The 20142-nt window shown below is 37.3% G+C and overlaps 1 protein-coding gene across 2 annotated transcripts in view; it reads right to left on the reverse strand.

Annotated features, from left to right (window-relative positions):
- The window catches only part of LOC129361583 (solute carrier family 22 member 23-like), a 34942-nt gene extending 15057 nt beyond the window's left edge, over positions 1-19885 (reverse strand). The window contains exons 1-4 of one of the 2 annotated variants that reach the window (XM_055032506.1): positions 19809-19882; positions 19162-19710; positions 11496-11599; positions 11256-11410 (exon numbers count right to left, since the gene is read on the reverse strand). In XM_055032506.1, the coding sequence (XP_054888481.1) occupies positions 11256-11410; positions 11496-11599; positions 19162-19575 (673 nt within the window). In that variant the 5' untranslated portion in view covers positions 19576-19710; positions 19809-19882. Of the gene's footprint in view, positions 1-11255; positions 11411-11495; positions 11600-19161 lie in introns of both variants that reach the window. The other variant, XM_055032505.1, reaches the window with a different exon arrangement.
- Between the last annotated feature and the right edge of the window lie 257 nt (positions 19886-20142).

A 20142-nucleotide genomic window follows, 5' to 3' on the forward strand; every position in this document is an offset into this window, starting at 1 on the left:
GGTAAAAATCTCCTGGTATCCTAGTAAAGCTCAATATCTTACTATGAACAATTTCTTATGATTTTCCTCATGTAATGTGTCACCTACAGATAACAATGAGTGGAAATGAATTAGTGAATTATGGGCAGAGCTTTTAAATGGAGCTTAGCGCTCCTTACTCCAGATGACCCTAATCTTCTAGCAAATGACTAGCTCAGCATTCCCTAACACACCACTGCTCATGCTTACCCAGTAACATAGATCCACCGATAACTTATCTGAAGCTACAGATAATAATGGTCCAAAGTTGCAAACAAAGGATGCTTGAAGACAAAAAACAAGATATTTAACCCAAATACATTTAGGTATGTTGAAAACTGACTGTGGATGTAAAAATGACATCATCAACGATAAGGCCAATAGCCAATTAGTAACAATAATAATCCCCAAAGAAGCTTAGGTTGGTTTGCTGATTTGTGCAATATATGAATATAAGGTGACACTCTGAGATGAATCCATGTAGACTATCAAACATGGCATTCTAAAGGAGGTTCATTACATTACAAGTGAAAGAGGCGACATTCCCAAGATAGCACGTGTATTGGGACCCACAATCTGTGTATTGCACCCACAGATTGATGAGCTCTTTTACTGGTCACGTGAAGTTTTTATAGATCCAAACCATGGTTTGTCTACCTTATCAAGCCACTGATTTTTGTAATGTGCTTGTCAATTCTGAAGAAGAAATTGTCAAGTGAAAGACAAAGATACATTTAGAATTCATTAATTTTAACAACTAATTTTATAGTTAGATTCTGGCAAATTCATGCAAATAACTAATAAAATTATACTTATAAATTTAAATGCAGATTGGTAAATGGCATTCTTTATATAATGTTTGAATGAGGGTATACTGATTAATTCAATCATGAAAGAAAATGCATCTTCTCTCTGTACTTGTGTAATGTTTGCTGAAGCTACATTATCTAGTGGCAAAGGCCAAACATCATATGCAACAGATTAGTCACCACAGAGCAAAACAAAATAACAATGTAATCCATGCACAAATCAATAAGCATTAACAAATAATGCAGGACGGTGTTATTTAGAGCCTACATGACATTCGAGTTTGCATTGAATACAATCCATCTTTACAATATTTCGAAACTCTGTTGTATCAACTGAGCTTCATACTCTCATTTGCAAACACTGTGGCAATAGAGATACTTTGGGGACAGCAGCCATGCTAAAATAACTTTAGAAACTTAAAACTGTCTCCAGTGCATTTAATCTCAACTCAACATATTGTTAAAATTAAAAAGTCTTCAGACTAAGTTCATGTGTGTATTAGTCTCCTTAAAATGACACCGTCACTAAACAGTATTTTTTCTCTGTGGGGACCTCCGAACTTTGGCCTTGGCCTGATGAGACTTTCAAGTGATGGCAAACAGAAACCCTGGGATCCATTTTACAAACAGAAAATGGTTTAAAATACTCTCAGGGTGACGACATAGCACAGTTTAGACCACTGTTAGTCATAAATGTCTGACAGTACAGGAGACATTGATTTTAATGTTAACCTTCTGTTCCCGGTGGAGTATAATCACCTGAGAGGTCCTGGCATAAAGCCAGTGCGTTGGTGGAGCATAGAAGTCCTGGTGCTGACAAGGTCAAAGTACTTTACCAGGTCAATTAAATAAGTCAAGGTTAATCACATTGTTTCAGGGTTGGTCCTGCAAATAAAACACATTGGATATACTGAACGGGCTTCTACTTTTTCTTTTACTATCTACATAGCGGTGTTTCTTTGTGTCTGATTATATGTGGAACTTTCTGTAAGTTAGAAATCGCTACTTCTTCTACCTTTATTTAACCAATATAAAACTCCTTGAGATCAAAAATCTACAAAGATCTCCTTTGTCCATTTTCATAATCACACATTTTACAGATATATCCTTATGAAGCTCCATTATTAGTTGTATTGTTCAAGGGACGTACAGTTTATTTTTGAATGTGTCTTTTTCCATTATGAAGCAAATATAGATGAAAATAGAAAATAACATGAATTGTTTTCAATTTATATTTGCACTCAACTGAAACATGGTTGGTTCTCCAATTGATTAGTCAGTTTCTCATCTGTTACTAGCAGATGAGAAATCAAGATTAATTCACCTGAAGAATCAAAATTTGAAGCGACCATTTCCATGGAGGAAAATCTTTACCTTGATTATTCCGAATCTCTGTGTAGACCCAGCTTGTGATAATAATTACCAGCAATAAGAAGAAAACACCAGGTATGTTTTTAGATTCCAGAAATAACTAACATTCTTTCATGGTTGGTGTAATGAATCATCAGTGCACAACATTCCAGTCTACACAGTCTTAATCTGCACCATAAAATTTGTCTTATAGTCAAATCTACAGTTATGTGCTCTAAGCTTGTTTAAAAACATTGCAAAAAAACTTCAATTCTAATTGTCTTTTTATGACCCAATTTTTTACCCATTCTAAAAGTGGAAATCCCATTCTCCCTCACACACAGATCAGAACAGCTCCATTAATTGTCTGGAAGTTTCCAACTTGGCGTTGAACAACTGATAAACTGCTGACATGAAAACTGGGCAAACAACATGCATCACATTCTTTCAACTGAAGAATAGAAACATTTTTTTTTTCTACACAAATAAAAGGAAGGGAAAAGTGGCTAGAATAATTTAACCAGTAACAGGTAGTCAATAAAACATGTATAGGGATGCATTGATCATTTGTGCATAAGTCATTATGCATTTTACTTACACAGGAAGTTTCCAATTTAAAACAAATTTCTTAGAATGTTAAAGGTAAAAGCCACAGAACTAAAACATGTGAATGTTTCAGCAAAGGAGATTTGGTGAGCAACATAAAATGCAAGCATTGCAACAAAAAAAAAAAAAAAAAAGGAACTTTACCCTGCCAAGTGTAAAAAAAAGAAAAAGACTAACTGCACCTTAACCCATTTGTCAGCAGTCGGCTGGAGCAATGAGGAAGAGGAAGTGTGCTTCATCGATGGAATTTATTTCACTGAGGAATAAAATTTGCATAGAGTTTGTTGTGCATGTATGTATGTGCCATGACCATTTGGATAATGCATCACTGTTTCACTCCTTTGAAGTATTTTTAACCACAATGTGTCCTGAAGTCACATTATCACAAACTGAATTAAGGTTGGAGAAAATATACAGCAACTATCAGCAGCATGCACGCAAGCCGTCTGAGCAGTATTTCAGACTACGAAAGAGGAACATGACTTTGAGTAGCTAAGCAGATGGAGGTTCTATTATTCCACAATGCCCCTTGAGCCTTACCTGTGTGCAGATAGATTTTGCCTGAGGTAAGTGGGCAGCACTCCTGAGAGAAAGCACCTTATTACAGCCCATAAAGACAAAAGTGAAAATAAACTGGCCTGGTTAAGCAGACCAGACAGCACTTCAGCAGGATATCTACATAAATAGCCATCGCTCTCTAAACTGGTACACAAAATAAATAAAGAAGAAGAGAAATTGTCTGAAAACAGCAACCTCTTATTCAACTGATCAAAATAATCCTACAACTAAGAGGTTAGATGTGTGTAAATTCATGGGCTTCTAAAAAGTCAGTGTTTATGTTTTCAACTTGTTGCCTGAGTGCTTAAATATGCAAAATTGGCCTTTAAAAAGGCCTCCAATTTTCAAAGCAAGACAATGGTAGATCTGTTTCTAAAGCAGCCTTTTCTGTCCTCTGATGCAGTAAGTCATTCTCCATGTATTTAGGGTAAAGCTGAACCATGTATACATTTTTATATAAAATAATGTTGAAATTATTCTGTCTTCTTTGATATTATTATATCAAAGAATATCAATTTCTTTGATATTTCTGCAAAGAAATTCTCTAATCGGACAAATCATCTAGCCTATTTTTTTACAGACCTACTTCAGTATTATTTCACAATAGAAACTTTACTGTTTTGGAATGTTCTAACAAATGGGGCTCTTCATACAGAGTCGTCTAACAAACAGACTGAAAATAATGCAAGTTAGTAAAGAAGATTCGTTCACACTGAGCAACATGTGAGCACACTGAGGAATCTCTGAATGTGAGTAGACACAACAGTGCCAGTGGTAGGGAGAAGCGGGTGACCAGTGAGCACATAGCCGACACCCCATGACAGAAACCAAAGATGTTTTCCTAATTTAGAAAGTGTAAAATAACACTAAAGAAAGTGCAAGGCTTTCTTTTTGCTGTTCTTAAAGTTCTGAGGAGTGATTTTTCAGATCAGTATCAGAGCTCTGTGTAAGGATATACTTCTGTCCAATGCTTTGATCACATTAGTACCTGCTGTGTTTTTGTGTGCAGAGAGGACAGCTACGACCTGACAAAAACACTGGCATTATGAAGTGGACCTGAGCACATTCATATAATCTTATGTACTTACCCTCCTCGACTCCACTAAGAAAAAAAAAACACTTTGCATTTGCACCTGTGTAAATAATTGTTATTTACACAGTCATTTATGTACTTTATGCTCATAAAGTACATGTACAAAAGGAGTGACAGCAGACAACATCTGCTTAACATGAAACCTTAAGGCGTGTCAGAAACTCTTTACATTCACCAATACTTCCATCTGGTATTACTTATCATTCTTTTATTTTGGCATTTTCCTCAACTGAGATTCAGGACGCTTCATATAATGTTACATTATATTATAGAGCTCAGATTAATAAAGTTTTTACTTTATAATTCTAATATCACATCTATTTATTTATGCATGCACAGAGGTGACGGTTTCCCAGTGTGTCTGAAGCTGGATGTGATGCTGAACGGTTCCAACTATGAACTTAATTTTGGAGGTACAGCAAGATAAAATGTTAACACTTGGTATCAGAATACGTCATCGGACATGATTATACATCTGAGAATTACTGTTGAAATAGGCTGACTAAGAGTAAATGTAAGACACATGATGATGTTTAACTAGTATCTTCTTTGTTTTATCAATGTTATTAAAGCTAACTGGAACTTCTTGGTGCACCTCCAATATTTGCAAAGTGCCACGTTAGCTCAATACAAGTACACAACTAACAGCACTCTTTTCCATTTGCAAGTAGTAGCATGTTCACCCTCAGGGGTGTAAACAGACAGAAATGGACTTCTGTCCAAAATAGAAAAATGTGTGTTTTTAATATAGTTTTACAAACTAGAGAGCACTTTAGATTTCAAGTTACATTCACCCATATGTTCATATAGAGACAATTTTTCTACTGCCCTTCACTACAATCACTTCTAGAAGAAGGCCAAGTAAAGTTAAGCCTCGGGTATACCTGCATGCAGCAGATGTCGGATACAAAGAACATCCTTTGTCTTGTATACCCTTGCTTGAGGCACGCTGCATTCACTGCACTGTTTATGTTAAACTCTGGATGCAACCCTTCGTCTGATGACACAATCCTCTACAATTTGCCTTGTGAGTTTATAGGCAGGGGTACTCTCTGTATAACATGAATCTGGGCTGCACCGTAAAACTGACTTACAGGCCCTCAGGTTTGTGATGATAAAAAAAGGTTAATTCAAACTGATGGTACCATGCTGTATAAATAGAAGTCTGGTGTCATATGACTTTCCAAGACTATTTGCTAAGCTATTACAACGCAGCAGTAAACACATTGCATGTCAGTATCAAACAGCATGCTGTTCAGGGGACTAACTGGCCTCTTTCAAATATGCAGTCAACTCTTGCCATTAAGCTTATTTTTAATTGTGGAATTGTACCTGTTGGTTTGCAGCAGCCTTATTATTCTTTACATCAAACATAGTTTGAAATATTTTTTTTAATTTATGTTCCATTCCTCCCTCCTCATCTGGCTACTTTATATGAAAGTACACAACTAACAGCACTCTTTTTCAGTTGCAAGTAGTAGCATGTTCACCCTCAGGGCTGTAAACAGACAGAAATGGACTTCTGTCCAAAATTGGAAAATATGTGTTTTTAATATAGTTTTACAAACTAGAAAGTACTTTAGATTTCAAGTAACATTCACCCATATGTTCATATAGAGACAATTTTTCTACTGCCCTTCACTACAATCATTTCTAGAAGAAGGCCAAGTAAAGTTAAGCCTTGGGTATACCTGCATGCAGCAGACGTCGGACACAAAGAACATCCTTTGACTTGTATACCCTTGCTTGAGGCATGCTGCATTCTCTGCACTGTTTATGTTAAACTCTGGATGGTGATGCAGAAAACTTGCCTGTATTCACTGATAATCACAGGACGAGACTATAGAGGAAATGCATCCCCAATGTAACTAGAAATGCAACATGCGGACTCATAACTAGTACTTCTTTGCCAATTTTAGAAGTCGAGGTAACATTTTGCAATATTCCCTCTATGTCTAATAAACAAGTTTGCAGACTTTACACTGGTACTGGAAAATGCAATGCAAGCTGCGTACACAATGCTATAAAAATAGGGATATACACAACTGTCTGAAACCACAAAAAATGCCACCTGCAGAGAATGCATGCACTTTAGTCACAAGACACCATTGGTGAGGTTAGAAGAAAGATATAAGCCACGTGTTAAACTGTCACATAAACTCATCATGGGCATAAAAACCAAAAAGCTCCTTGTTTTTTTTCGGTACAAGAATATTTTATTTATTTTGTTTTTTAAACAGTATTAAGCTAAACATTTATTGTGGATTTTTTCCAGTCCATACAAAGACAAAATTGTATCTCCCTAATAATAAGCCCAAATCCCAGATAATAGTTAATTAAATGTCTATCCATTTAACAAAGAAAAGTGTGCAGTTTATCTGCTGAAACTACTCAGGATCGGTGGAGACGTCAAACAACATCAAAACAAAAATACATTTTTTAAACTTTTTCTTTTTAGATAAAACTACAATAGAATAATCAAAAGACTTGATGACGTCAAACAACATCAGTTGTTTGACGTCTCCATCAGTTGTTTGACCGGTCCCAAATAACCTTGAAGATTATTTAAACGCTCCTCTATAACCTCAAACTGTTTTAAGTTTCTCAATAAAATCAAAGAAGAAAAAATCTTTTATGCCTCCATCTTAAATGAACTACTGATTAAACAGCTTTAAAATTTGGACAAAATTGTATGTAAAAATGCAATTTTCAGGGCTGATGATGTAAGACTTCATCCAACATAGACTGGAAAGAAAGAAAGGGATTAGGGTAATATTCTACAGTGCAAACACTGTTGAAGCAGGGATTTCGCTCTAGCTTTCCTTTATAAAAGGAGGCAAACAAAGCATTGCAAAAAAAAAAAAAAACTAATGTTTTCAACGTTCAAGACAACAGATACTTTTCTAAACCTCTGAGGCTTATTTCCAGGCAAATGTAAGAGTGATTGTTTCTAGTGAAGTCTTATTAGACCACAGTGTTCCTGTTTTCTTGGTTAAGTGCAGTTGCAGTTTTGTCAATACACGAAGCCTACAGGGAAAATATCATGTGACAAAGGCCGAAGTCATACTTGTTTGAAAATAAGGGTGATAGTATACCAGCATCAAACTCTTTGTGTACACATAATGAAAGCACAGTAGTTCATCTTTTTGAGTCATATGGTTTTATCATGTCAGTTCAAACTATATAAATATAATATAGAATTCAGTCCTGCTACAAATTCAAAGACGCACTGATCTGAATGCTGTTAATGATTTCCAAAATCAAGCTTTTGGAAAGCTCTCGCCTGGCAACTCTAACTTTGACCTATTTTAGCTTTTCATATCTATAATATAAAAATCCATATAAACTATATGCAGAATATGTAGATATAGCCACCCTGTCATAGTCATTAATTATTCACCTTACCAGAAGAGACTACATCACAGTGTTTGTGAGCGTTTGTGAGAGCCCAGTTCATGTCTTAAACAAAAGACAAAATTATTTTTGAATCCTAATTTTAAACTGTCTTTAGCCTCTCATCTTTGCAACTAGAACGGTTTGCTTGGCTAGCATTGTTAAAATCCCTGTGGACTGTGGATTCTTGCATTGAATTTTTCAAAAAGCTATCTACAGACAGAGGCTCACAGCTTAAAAGGGAAAAAAAATACTCACAGCAATTGTAGTCACCATTTGAGTATTTTTTTTTAATTGTTCAATTAAATAACTATTCCCTTTCAACCAACTGGAACGGTAACATTTTGCTAAACCATTTAGACATCTTTCATTACTTTGGAGCAGCCTGCACTTTAGACTGACAAAATAACAAGTAGAACTGCTGAATGAATGTGCAGTGAGCTGCTAAACAAACATTAGACAAGGAAAATGTACTTAGATAAGCTAACAAATATCATGCTGAGCACAGTCTATAAACCTGTAACTATGCTGACTAAAACACATTGTATCTTTTCAGTAAAAAATAATGAATATACTTGTTGAAAAGTATTGATAGCTGATTTCTCAGCACAGTCAAGTATCTCTGTCACCTTCTGGCTTGAAAATGACTTATTTGATGATTTATTCAACCATAAAGTAGTTTAATTTGAAAACAATGCATGCAGATGTCAGCATCACTTTACTGAAACCTTACACTTCACAATTCAACTCCATGTTTTCTCCCTCCATCTGGCCGCTCCTTTGTCCTGAGAGCAGGCTTAACAGTTAGTCTATTTCGGGTGAGCATGAAAGCCTTTCAAGGTATACAGTGAGGAGTAAATTAGAATGACAAGGACTCTGGGGGCCCCATGCTTCATCATATCGTCCTTACTGAACACCCCAGCCCCTCCTCGCTCTGCACTTTTTCCAACCTCGCTCTGCAATGGACATTTACTGTGGCCAAAGAGGCTTTTAAGGATCCATCGGCAGAACAAGAATGTTCATCAAATGCAACAGCGGTTACAAGGCTGCTATCAACAAGTCCTTTCGTCAACCCTTCTGTGCCACAGAACAAATCATCTAAACCTTTCTTGTCAGCAGAGAAGGTTATAAAGAGAGTAAGTTAATCTGGATCAACATTACAGATGGTTCATGCATTACATTCTGGTTACCACTTCATCCACAAGACATGCCTATTGTTTCACTATTAGACTACTGATTAGCAGTAAGAAGAAATATAATAGCAGTATGAGACATACTGGTGCACTCAAATGATAATAAATTTAATTAAAGTGTAAACCGATTGGCAACAGCCCTCAACATCAACAGGAATGAGAACACATAACAGAGGAATTCTGTCTATTAAGTGTTAGAAGGTCACAAGAACAAAATTACTTGTCACTGAGCGAAGTGCTACAGCCAGTCTCCAGAATTACTGCAGATTTTTTTTTCCGTTACGCCTGAATAGTTGACAAGAGTGATAACAGTGTGAGATTATAAATTAGGAATATGATGGAAAAAAAAAATAATCGCATGTCTGCAACATTTCGCGCTACCATCCATTTTATATAAAATTAGCTGTCTTCCTATTCAGGGCAATCTGTAAGCATCATTCTGTTCTTTTTTCTTTTCAGTATTCAGGCTTTTCTCAGAAAATGTATCAGTTTCTTTTGAACCCAAATATGTATTTTTTACTTTGATGTTATGGTTCTTTTATAGGGACTCATTAGTGATGTCCATCTTGAAACCTCCAAACAAATATCAATCAACAAGGAATCCCATCTTTTCCACCTTACAGTATACAGCTATTGGTCGTGTTCCAGAGCAATATGCAAGGCAGTGAAATGCAGCACTCTGTGGGCTCTAAAGAGAGACACATAATATTGTCTTTGGATAACAGTTTGAACACGTCTTAAGTGCTGCAGACATAAATGGAAATATACATCAAGGTGAATGAGGTTTGAAAGCTGGAAGATGAGCCTGGAGAAGTCTGGCTGTTCAACAGCTGGAGAAGGAAAGTGTTTGATGTTCAGCGCTCACCTAACTTCCATTAGCTAATAAGGAAACTAATGGGAGGCAGTCACTTGTATAAATTAGTCAAGCTAGTTTATTTATTAATGTAATCCTGTTTCATATTTGTTGTGTTTGATCTTTCATTTATATATTTATATTTATATTTAATAGGTTGTGTATTGTCAACCCTACCAGTGCGAGCTTGTGAGACAGGTAATTCTGTTCAAAGAAGTGAGAATGAATCATCTTTTGAAGTCAAGTACAGAGTTGAAAGCCTTTTTGACTTTGGATTTGACTGGGGCATCTCAGGCAACATGCTATCCCAGTGAGAAAATAATCTGAATCATCTGTCACTCACCCACTGCGAAACAATGCATGAAGATAACACATGAAGACAGTATAGGCATAGCACTACAATATAGTCCTAACATTCAGTACATGCCCATCTAGGAAATGCCCTGCTTGGACAAAGATGATAAGCAACACAATTTTAAAATTCATAAGAAACAGAAAGACTATTGAAATGTTGGGACTCCTTTTAATTCCTAACCTTTAGGGAAACTAACAACAGTTGCTCTAACATCTCCTGCAAATGTCAGTATACCCATCTAATCAATGCAATAAGAGAGGTAATCAAAGTGTTTAAAAGCTGTGGCAGTTTAGAAAATTCCCAATGATGTGAAATGCTATTTAAAAAAATATATTTTTGAGGGCCTCGGATTGAGATATTTAGTCAGTAGGGTTGAGGGTTTCTATGGCAAATTGTAACAAGAGTCCTCAATTAAAATCTTCTATGGCATCCACCACATTTTTTAGCGTCCCAGAAGAAAAACTTGTTCATATCTTCAAAAAAACATTTTGTTAATTGCAGCAGCATAATCTCAAACAAAACAATTAAATCATTAAAAACTAATCTTACCCTAGCAGCTTTTTTTTCTTCCCTGATATCCATCTCACATTGTTTAAAGGAAGCATAAGCTTGGGTTGTCAGTCTGCCTTGTTAGTCAAAGTTACAATCACAGAACACATTGAATAACTTTAATATAAGAGAGTACTGGTATTCATGTAAGTAGGCAAGCTGGTACACCTTCCATGGTAAATCAGCAAAAAACAGATTATACCCTGGACAGGTTGCAAGTCCAACAGTGAGTCAACACATTCAAGACAAAAATCAAACTCACTCACCCACTTTCATATCATACATATGTTCTGGTCTTGGGAGGAAACCAGAGTAAAGCCATGCAGGCACACTAAGAAAATGCAAACTCACAAAAAGGCCTTGGGCAGGTTTTGAATCCATGACGTTCTTGCTTTGAAAAATCAACACTAATCTCCTACCCCAACAATAAAAAAAAAGTCCACTTGTATATTAAGCCAAGATCTATTGAATTACTTACTCAGGACATAGAGAGAAAGAGTGATCCCTGCCAGGCAGAAGCCCTCAAAGAAACGCAAGGTGCTGAACATGGTGACGTTGACAGAAAAGGCCACAGTCAGACCAAACACCAGCATAAACAGCACTGATATGATCAGCACTGGATGTCGACCAAACCTAAAAGAGAAAGACAAATATTATTGTAAATATGGCTTCAATTGCAGAGATTGATATTTTAGAAGGAATGTAAAAAAAATATTACCAGTCTGCAAGTATCCCAAATACAAGGTATCCAAAGATTGACCCCACCAACAGAGAGAACTTTGCAATATGGACTCTCCATTTCAATTCACACACCAGACACCACTGCAGAAGAAAAAGTAGAAACACTACAGTCAATAAAAGTACAGTTGTAAAAGGAATTAAAGTAGTTGCTGATATTTTATGTGAAGTTAAAACAGAATATGGCAGTAAAATAATTTTCTCCACTAATTTACTAAACCAATAAAAATACTTATTGTTCGTTTAAGCTTCTTTAGCTTAGAAGCTCAAAAGAAAAAATATATATATATATATCTATAGAGCGAGTTTTTTTTTGTTCTTTTTTTACACATACACACACACATATATATATATATATATATATATATATATATATATATATATATATAATATATATATATATATATATATACACACACACACACACACACACACACACACACACACACATCAGCAGTGAGTAACACTTGCTAGAGATTTTATTATAACATATGCTCCACAGATGTCTGTGCTGGTAAAGACAGAATGAAACAAGGGTGTGACTGCTGCCACAACAGGTGCATTGAGTGTGTGGCTAACGAACAACAATCTCAGGCCTGCCTCGCAACCACTGCCACTTACGACAAAGATACAACATAAACAGAGATCATGTGCCAAGAACATTTGTGGATGTTTTGCAAAATAATCCCACAAGAAACTGACATACAAAGTGTGGTCGGTTTCATGGTTTCCATTGGAAACAACTTTCTACCACCTCCAGATACTGTGATAAGTACAGACTGGAATGCTTCGGGATTACCCACAGCAGCACTCACATGACACAGGCATGGTACTTACTCATGGTTTCAGTTTCAATGAAAAAGACAGACGCATGGGAAAGAAGCGCCTGTTTCGCAATCACAGGACAACCAAGCTTGCTGTAAAAAAAATAAAAATGAGAAAAAGAAGCAGAGATGCTTCCCTTCTCTCAGCCTGTAGTACAACGTACATAAAATGATGAGTGTGAATTCACGAGGATCCACCCTGTGTAACCCGAGAAGTTTACTGACTGTGCAAATCAGACATGATGTAGACCATGAACATATAACCGAAGGAGGCACAACAGTAATCCTCAGAGCAGCAGTGTTTCATCCCCTTGTACCTCCAAGTGTTAAGTGATCTTGAAATGTGTCACCGGATCAGCAGAGTATGGAAGGTTTTTACTGCAGAGCTTCATTAACTTTCTGTGTTTATAAGCATCAGCCAATTAGCGTGCACCATCAAAAATGTTTCTCTGCAAGCCCTTCATTTCAGATGCAAAACCTTAATGGGCTTCCAAACTGGGGGAAGAAAACTATGTAACCTACTTAGAAAGCCAGAAATCCGTAAAAGATTAATTGTTATGTTACAATATTGATTATTATTTTAACATTTATTATTATGGGAATAAATTAACAGAGGCAAAAGTCTTCAGTTGTTTTAATGCATATTAAACTCTAACCTGAAAGAAGATAAAGGAAAGCAGAGAAGAAAAAACTATGTAAATTCTCTCTTTTGACCCATCTCAAATGGCTGACCCTCTATGTGATGGTCAGTCTAGGCCAGCAATACTCAGCAGATATCCTTATGTCACTCTGCACATTTGTGCACTCGTTGAACTACACAGTGGTGGGTGGAGGTTTCTAGGGAGAGACAGAGCAGGCCTGGAGGGAAGGAAGGATAGAGAAAAGAGGAAAGCACAGCAACAAGGAGAACAAAAAGGGCCAAACAAACTTGTAAAAGGATGGGCGACTTGTAAAAAATGGTGCAAGTGTTTCGGAAATTCGAAAAAGAAACAATGAGGGGAAAAGAGATGCTTAAAATTAGTTGTGAGGAAAAGGCAGGAAACGAGGAGACTGCTGCATAGTTACTGCCTAGCAACAGGGGTAATCAATCTGCTTCCAAGTGCAAGTTTTAGCACAGCTGCCATGGAGGGACTGGAATCCCATAATATGGTGGTAGCATATGTGCAATGTAGAGATAGAAAAGTATTCATACACTTGACCTTGTCTACATCTTTCACATTAAAACTACAAAACTTCAATATATTCTATTCAAATTTCAGAATGGACAAATACAAAGTAGCACAATGTTGTGAAAGGATTTTTTTTTTTTTTTTGATGAAGAAGAAGAAATTGTGGTAAAAAGTAATCAGTATAACCTTCCTGGGTCACCACTTTACAAAACCATATCTCCACGGACATATGTCTCTACCCACCCAGATTATCTACAAATGATTTTGAGCAGTCAGATTGAACGTAGACTACTAAAACTGCCACTGTTTAAATGCGTCAAAGGCTTACTTTGGTCATTCTAGCCATCTAAAACAGGGGTCTTCAAATCTAGGCCTCAAGGGTTGGTGTCCTCAACGTTCTAGAAGTGCATCTGCTTGAACACAATAATGAGGTCTTTAGCAGGACTCTGAAGAGTTTGACTGCCCTCTGAGGTGGGTAATTAATTCAGTCATTTGACTCAGGTGTGCAGACAAGGGACACGTGGAACTTACAGAACACAACCCGTCAAGGCCTGGATTTGAGGATCCTTGATCTAAAGTATTCCATTGTAACTTTATTTGTATATTTAAAGTAATTGACCTTTTAGGAAATAAACCTTTATCACAGTCCCATGCATCTAAAATGGTTTCTTCTGGTATTTTTTTTTCTTTTGCTTTGTTCAACTTTCCTGTCCCATTATGACAAAAAACATCTACACAGCATGGTGATGCCACTACCATCCTCAGAGCATGTTTTTTTTTTTTTTTTCGTAATGCAAAGTGTTTATTTTATGTCACACTTGAGAGTCTGAAATGTAGGTCAGAACGTTCAGTTTTGGTCTTATCTGACCAGAGCACCTTCTGACACATATGTGCAGCGCCCTCAATATGGCAAATGTTAAACGGGACTTCATATGGATTTTTTTTTTTTTTAATGGCTTGTTTTCTGACAGCATCAAACATGCAAATAGATAATTATATTTCACTAATTTATACAATTTAGGAGTTTGTCTCTGAAGAGGGCTGGTTGCACTGAATTTATTTAGGGTAACAGAGTAAGATATTCTGAATACAAATGCATGGCAGAATTATCTTTCAATTTATTTGTAAAAAAAAAATATTTCTAGATTTTTTTTTTTATATTTTACAACCACGAGCACTATTTTGTTTTAATGACATAAAAGTGGAGGAAGTGGAGGAAAAAAGGAAAGTATATAATCACAAAACATGAGCATTTGATGAGGCACGTGTTTTAAAGAAGGTTGTCTGATGACAGCAAGATTTTCTTGCTATCAGCTGCGACAGATGGCAGAAAAAAAAAAGAAACTGTTGTCTGTTATTTTCACGCTCAGACCTTTCTGCTGATGGCTGTCGTGTTTAACAGATCACTGTTACAAGATTTATGAGAAATTAAACAATCTAAATTCCATTGCACAATCTTCAAAAACAGTCTTATACCATGATCAAGGGTCAGACCCCACAATGTTCATGCCTGCTTGTTACAAAACAGCACTAATCAGAACCAGGCCCACAACACACACTCTTGTTGTCACACACACACAGTGCCTGAACAGGGGTTTTATCTTCTGGTCACAAAAATGCTTTTTTCTGTTACAGCTGACACAGTGAGAGTCTGTCGTTGTGTGTTGGCTAGATAACTGCGGCGGGGTCATCACCTTTCTACGACTGAGGCCTTTGAAAAGGCCTCAGTCTCAGCCGAACCAGGGTCAGCAGAAGAAGTCAACCAGCTGGGTAAACAGCACCAGGGACACAGAGCAGAGAGGCCTCCAAGGGTGTTAACCTTCAGTATCATCTTTCAGATCCATGGGTGTGCAATCTACTGTTCAGCGATACTGGGGCCGGGTGTACCCACCAATGTGCTCCCACAGTTTATCTCCCCCGTCCTCTACATACAATGTTTGGAAGAAATAAGCCCATATATCCACAGGTTGATCTTCTCCATGTCACATCTAGTATTTGAATGCTTTTATTCAAAACACGTTCAAGAAAGGAACTTGTCAAGATTCTGTATAGTGGTTTTATATGTGAACGACAGCAATTGGGAAAATACTTTAAGGAATTATAGAAGTGCACCAACTAGAATTTTGTGGACACTTTTAGATATCCAGTTTTTGCAAAGATTTGACATTCCAAAGCCAATTTTGGCTGTCTGATTTTCTCCTTGAAAGTATTAAGACACAATCAAATTGTGTCTTAATGCAGAGTCTTCATCTTTGTGGTAATCAAATATTTGAATTCGATTTTAAAACTGCCTGTAGCATATTTGCTGTTACATAAAACTTAGTGTGGCTAGCATTGTCAAAACAGAAGTCTAAGTGCATTTCCCAGCAAGGTGCTTCTCAAAGTTTTAATAATGTATACCACCGAAATAAATACCAGGTGATCAAAAAATCATTGTTTTTAACAGAACCACAACAGAAGATGCAGTTTTCTGTTTTCTTAAAAGATTCATAGCTAATGACTAGAAAACTAACTGTTATTTAGTTTTACTTCCATTTCAGACCTGTAAGCACACTCTTTTGTGCTTTGCTTAATCGATTATATTTGCTTACTAGTCCTTACTAGTAACTATGTATTTTTGTATAAAATCACTCCTTTCTCTTTGTCACAGCAATAACATTGAGGTGTTGCTGTTAGCACAACCTTGCCAAGTGGTGCATTTATCACCCAACTTCTCTTTTCGTCTTTAGGGAAAGGCTAACATCTTCAAAATGCTTACATTCAGATAAATATAACAAAAAATAATAATATTTAACATACTTAACATGGCAGCTCATCAAGTTCATAAGTTGAAATTCAGCAAAATAATCAATACAAAATTGTCACAAACTTTAAGTTTAAAAAATTGCTAATCATTGCAGAATCGTCCCCAAAAATTACAACGGTTACTGTTAGATGTCTATCTGATACTTTCAATTTGAAAATTATTTCATTTTAGAGACTAAACTTAAATCTTTCACCCCCGCAATATCAGTCCTAACTTTAAAAAGTTGATAACTCTGCTTTGGCAACCAAACACATCTGATCATCTCGCAAATGCTTAATTCTAGGAAAGAGGTCAATATCTACTTCAAAGTGCACTATTTCCTGGCTTTCAGGAAATAGTGACTTTCTTGAATGTCACTATTTCAGGAAATTTGCAAACCATCCAAATGGGCGCTCAGCACCTGGGCTGTACAGAGACTGACTCTGGATAATGATACATTCTCATTTCTTAGCTGCAGTTCAATTAAGAGGGACTCCTAGGAGAGCTCCGACTCAATTAGGATGGGTTTCCACATTAACCACATTGGATCTGTCTCTGCTGCCTCCATGCCAACCTCATTTCTGTGTCACGCTTAGACCAAAAAAAGCTAACACAGAACTTTTAGTGTGGGATTAACATATCATTGTGAGGTTAGATGTAATGATTCACTTTAACAGAAACACTGACACATTTCATCAGCCACTATGCTTTTCAGGGATTGTGTGTCACTGAGAGCTGAGGCCACTCATGTGCAGTTAGGCCAATGCAGTCCAAACAGAAGGGGTAATGCCAGATCATCACTTCCTGCTGTAGTGTCACATCCTCGTTCCTATGCTGTGGTGGGCAAAAAAAGAGAATCTTGGAAGACAGCAGGAGGAAGGCAGGTTGTCCAAACAGACAAGGCCAGTATCATGTGCAACGGTCAGCTCTGCTTCCATGGAGGGTAATGCTATGGATTTTAGTTGCACATCATTCGAGTCCGTTTCTCACAAGCCCAAGCGAGCCATGTCAGAAAGTGGAGACGATGGGCCATGGAACTCTAGCAGTACCAGCCAATTTAACCAACCGTCCAGCCTTGTCATCTGTTTACAATTTTAATAATGTTAACATGACATTTTCAATATGAGTGCAACACAAACGTCAGTGCATACACGTTATGCATACACGTTATGAAGCCAGGGTTACAGTTCTGTTTCCATACCTCAGCCTTCATAGGGGAATCTTGTTTTGTGTTAGATACATAACAAAAAAAAAAAACTGTATGCTAATTATACAGATGACCTCTGTCATCTGGGGTAATGCAATCATTGAAGCAGGAGCTGTTGTGGTTCTGTTAATCAATTCACCTCAATCAATTTACCTGAACAGCTGACTTCATTACCAAGGAGAAATAAAACCTGTAAAGCTTTATAATCCTTATTAGTAATACATCCTTATCCAGCAAAAGTCCTCCTTAGATGGTAAATAAAATTAACTAATAAACTGTGTGAGTGCCTACAAGTAAATTAAAATATCAAAGCTGCATCTGCTATGCTTCATTTCAACAAAGATATTATCAGGTGTAGACAGATGGACTACAATAGGCTTTGTACTCAATGCAAACTAAGGTATCCTTCATATTTCCCAGAATGTGTAGTTCAAATTAAACATGATGTAATAATTCTTTTAAGTGTGGAAAATCTGCCATCCTCTTATTAGGTAAGAAATTAAAATATGACACGCCTCCATTTTATTATATCAACTGTATTGATTATTTATAAAGAAGCACAAACCAACTGGTTAGTTTGTAGTCAGATAATGTTGCTTTATTTAAACTGCTGCTCAAATACTGAGAAAAAGTTTATTTGTCCTAACCATTGGATGAGTTTAAACAGAAAACTTCTATTGTTTTGATATATGAAGACTTCAATCATAAATTTGTTCAATAAAAATTAAATTAGTCATATTTCTTTTTTTCACTTTGGCCACTGTTACCACAAGGCTTTACTGGACCAAAACAAACTTGAGAAAGCTAGAAGTTTTGACAGCAGCAGAAAATTAAAGGTATGAAAAGATTATACCAATGTGCAGATCAATATTAGTGCCAATAAAGGCAAACAAGATTGGTGCATCTCTAATAATGTATTGTCAAACTGTCAAGAAGAACAGTCATTCTATATTATTCTTATTTTTATATGTTGAATTAAAATTGCTGGATATTCCAGATCTAGTTGTATCCTATAATTGTCAAAAAGTAACACTGCTCCCAATCCAACCCATACTTCAAAATCAAGACGTATCCACCCGGAAATATGCAGGAATATCTAATTGTGTGGTTAGGTTAGCAGAAGGGTGGGTGATGTTTGGCGTGGGATGGAGCTCCATTACAGCATTACAGAGAATACTCACGACCTTTGCTCTAAAATAAAAAAATAAAAAAATAAAAAAACTTGTCTGATATTTCCATTACTACAATCACAAGGTTCAACCTTCCTTTGCAGTTTTCCTCAATAGTGGTACCATATCTATGCCTCAGGTTATTCATTGTGTCAGCTGTTTGGATGACTCAATGTCAGCAAAACACATGCCCCACAAATCCTTATACTTTGTGAATCGCATCGCATGGGAAATGCCTGATCCTACACGCTACAATATATGGAAATTATGCAATATGGTGACATGACCACTTGCACCACATCAAAAGTGTCAATAGCTGCTATGCTGCAGCTTGATGGTAAAAACGCATATTTATGATTAGAGTGAATAGGTGCTCGAATGTCGCTCTCTCGGCTTAATAGTATCAATCAATTACAGGAAAGAGGGTAGGACATCACTGAATCGTGGCATAACATCACAGAAAGGAATCCATGCTCAAAAAGAACAGCTTACCTTCGTAACCACGTTCTGTTCAAGCCCTGTGTGCAGCTCGAATGTCGACTCATTGTACTGACACTGCATGCTGTAATTGTGGCCGCTGGGACCCCCACCGGCATAAAGAGCTGGCCCGGTGCTTATGTCCATCTGGAGGTTCGCAGTGTGCCTCGTTCCGTTGGCCAGGGGCTGGCTGGTGCATGTGATGTTTGGCTCCGCGAGAAGAAAACTGTCGGAAAATTGGCTGAATCCAATAAATAACGCCGGGATCCATGTCAGCACGATCAGCTGTTTCTGGTATTTCCCAAACCCCCCGAGAGAAGGCAGGACAGACTCGTCGATGTGAGTCAGCAGCTCCGGGGACGCGGTTTCGGGGGTCACGAAGCCGTTCTCCGGCTGGCGGTCCCCCGTTTCGAGCTGCACCACGGCCATCGCGGTGGTTACGCCGGTAGATGCTTCCGATGTGTGGCGAAGCCGGGGGTTTGCAGTGCTCGCCCCCTCCCTGTTGACTCCACAATGCGTCAATGCCCGCAGCTCTTGGCGGTGGAAGCCGTACGCAGTCAATCACTGGGATGGAAATAAGACGCACCTCCTCATTATCAGGAAGCACTTCCCTCTTTCAGTCAGTCTGTCGCCTAAAATATATAGAGCCTATATATACACACGTTAGCAGACCGATAGGCTCCCAAATATAAAGCGGATTACAATTAGGTAATGACGATTTTCTTCCATCGTTCCGCCCGACGACTTTCTACTTCCCAGTTGCAGCAGACTGAGGGAAGCGAAGTGCTTCCTGTGGGTGTCACAGGTAACACACCTGACAAAGGTTGAGTCCTACTGACTCTGACTTGGCCACCTGTAACAACAGACAGCAAAAAACAGAAGTCGGTAATATTTCATTTGCTCTGTTTTATGGCCACATACAAATATGATTTTCACTTTGTTTTCATGATAGTTATTACATAAATATACTTACGACGTAAATACGCTGGTATTTTA

Source organism: Poeciliopsis prolifica, unplaced genomic scaffold (genome assembly GCF_027474105.1).
Source record: "Poeciliopsis prolifica strain line A6 unplaced genomic scaffold, Auburn_PproV2 SCAFFOLD008, whole genome shotgun sequence".
NCBI classification, from domain to species: Eukaryota; Metazoa; Chordata; class Actinopteri; order Cyprinodontiformes; family Poeciliidae; genus Poeciliopsis; species Poeciliopsis prolifica.